The 2,500-nt window shown below is 48.8% G+C and overlaps 1 protein-coding gene across 1 annotated transcript in view; it reads left to right on the top strand.

Moving 5' to 3' along the window:
* Window positions 1-2,500, top strand: part of si:ch1073-358c10.1 (peptide methionine sulfoxide reductase MsrA 1) — a 53,379-nt gene that overhangs the window by 36,386 nt on the left and 14,493 nt on the right. The window contains exon 5 of the mRNA XM_042094137.1: window positions 1,840-1,946. Within this exon, the coding sequence (XP_041950071.1) occupies window positions 1,840-1,946 (107 nt within the window). The remainder of the gene's footprint in view (window positions 1-1,839; window positions 1,947-2,500) is intronic.

Here is a 2,500-nt window from a genome sequence, read left to right as displayed (position 1 = left end):
GAGTGTGCGTGCGTGTCGTGCGTGCGTGTGTGCGTGTGTGCGTGCGTGCGTGCGTGCGTGCGTGTACATCTTGCTCTTGTGTTCACATGTTCAGAGCTTCTATGTGGTAAACAACCCTGTAAGTTGTGAGGTCATCAAAATGACCAGCAAAGGCCCTGGGGTCAGAACCGAAGGTCAGAGAGGTGGGAGTCCAGCCAATCAGAGGAGAGCCTGGCTGATGCTTGTCCAATCAGAGAGGAGGGCATTGGATGCGGGCCAATGGGAGATGAGCTGTGTGGCCTTTGATAAACTGGCCGCCATAAGGCTGTCTGAGCTTAAAGAGAGCTGGAGGGAAAATGGCCGCCTTTCAACACTACAGAGAGAGAGAGAGAGAGAGAGAGAGAGAGAGAGAGAGAGAGAGAGAGAGAAACAAACAAACAAAGACAGAGTAACTGAAAGGATGAGTGAATGACTAAGAGAGGAGAGGGGCAGAGATGCAGCATGTCTTTTGCTTGATGAGAGCTTGTTTACTGGTTGTTAGACTAGCCTGATGTAGACATGATGAGGTTGTTTATTGGTTGTTTATTGGTTGTTAGACTAGCCTGCTGTAGACATGATGAGGTTGTTTATTGGTTGTTTATTGGTTGTTAGACTAGCCTGCTGTAGACATGATGAGGTTGTTTATTGGTTGTTTATTGGTTGTTAGACTAGCCTGCTGTAGACATGATGAGGTTGTTTATTGGTTGTTTATTGGTTGTTAGACTAGCCTGCTGTAGACATGATGAGGTTGTTTATTGGTTGTTTATTGGTTGTTAGACTAGCCTGCTGTAGACATGATGAGGTTGTTTATTGGTTGTTAGACTAGCCTGCTGTAGACATGATGAGGTTGTTTATTGGTTGTTTATTGGTTGTTAGACTAGCCTGCTGTAGACATGATGAGGTTGTTTATTGGTTGTTTATTGGTTGTTAGACTAGCCTGCTGTAGACATGATGCTGAGGAGTGGGGCAGAGATGATGGGAGGTTAGATTGGCCTGATGAAGAGCAGGCCTGATGAAGAGCAGGCCTGATGAAGAGCAGGACCTGAGAGCTCCTGACCTGATGAAGAGCAGGCCTGATGAAGAGCAGGCCCTGAGAGCTCCTGGCCTGATGAAGAGCAGGCCCTGAGAGCTCCTGGCCTGATGAAGAGCAGGTGATGAAGAGCAGGCCCTGAGAGCTCCTGATGAAGAGCAGGCCCTGAGAGCTCCTGACCTGATGAAGAGCTGATGAAGAGCAGGCCCTGAGAGCTCCTGACCTGATGAAGAGCTGATGAAGAGCAGGCCCTGAGAGCTGCTGGCCTGATGAAGAGCCCTGAGAGCTCCTGATGAAGAGCAGGCCCTGAGAGCTCCTGATGAAGAGCAGGCCCTGAGAGCTCCTGAAGGCTAGAATGCAATTCTGCATCATGCTCGTTTTTACTTTCTACTTTCTACTTTTACTTTCTACTTTCATACATTCTTCATACAGTGCTCCTGACCACCCTGCTGTAAAACTCCAATCCATTAATACTGCAGTGCTCTTGGCCATCATGCTGTCAAACTCCAATCCAGGGTTGTGTTTATGAGCGATAAAAATGGTCAGTTATTAAACTAATATTATTAAGGTGCTATATTGTTCCTGAGGGCAAAAGTTATCCCAAAACCCAGATTAAACCCAACAGTATAGAGTTCTGAGGCATGGCATACTTCTGTATTTGTTTGTTTGAGTGTTTGTGTGTGTGTGTGTGTGTGTGTGTGTGTGTGTGTGTGTCTGTCTGTGTTTGAGTGTTCTGACTAATCATAATTCTGTATTTGTGTGTGTGTGTGTGTGTGTGTGTGTCCCAACAGGTATGTTACAGGGGAATGACCGTGGCACTCAATACCGTTCAGCGATCTACACGTACAGCCCAGAGCAGCAGGAGGCAGCTCTCGCGTCCAGACAGGCCTACCAGCAGGTAAGGGTGTGTGTGTGTGTGTGTGTGTGTGTGTGTGTGTGTGTGTGTGTGTGTGTGTGTGTGTGTGCGCGCATCCAAGCAGGCCTACCAGCAGGTAAGGCTGTGTGTATGCATCTAAGGAGGCCTACCAACAGGTCAGGGTGTGTGTGGGTGGTGTGTGTGTGTGGGTGTGGGTGCATCTAAGCAAGCCTACCAGCAGGTAAGGGTGTGTGTGTGCATCTAAGGAGGCTTACCAGCAGGTCAGTGTGTGTGTGTGGGTGGTGGGTGTGTGTGTGTGGGTGGTGGGTGTGTGTGTGGGGGTGCATCTAAGCAAGCCTACCAGCAGGTCAGGCACCAATGTCTTTCTGCCTCCCAGGGCTGAAAGCTGTTTTCCGCAGCAGAAAGGGCTGGTACATGGTCTCAACACAAAGGGGTTTGCTGTGACTCAGTCGGTTATTGTTTCCATGGACGGCATTTTCTACAGAGCCTCCATATCGTTACTCAAGCACCCATTCTTCCCACTCACTCTCACTCAGAAGCAGGTGTGTGTGTGTGTGTGTGTGTGTGTGTGTGTG

The sequence above is a fragment of the Alosa sapidissima genome, chromosome 1, assembly GCF_018492685.1.
Source record: "Alosa sapidissima isolate fAloSap1 chromosome 1, fAloSap1.pri, whole genome shotgun sequence".
Classification (NCBI taxonomy): domain Eukaryota; kingdom Metazoa; phylum Chordata; class Actinopteri; order Clupeiformes; family Clupeidae; genus Alosa; species Alosa sapidissima.
Note: the sequence above shows the minus strand (reverse complement) of the source record. Positions and strands in the feature narration are given on the sequence as shown.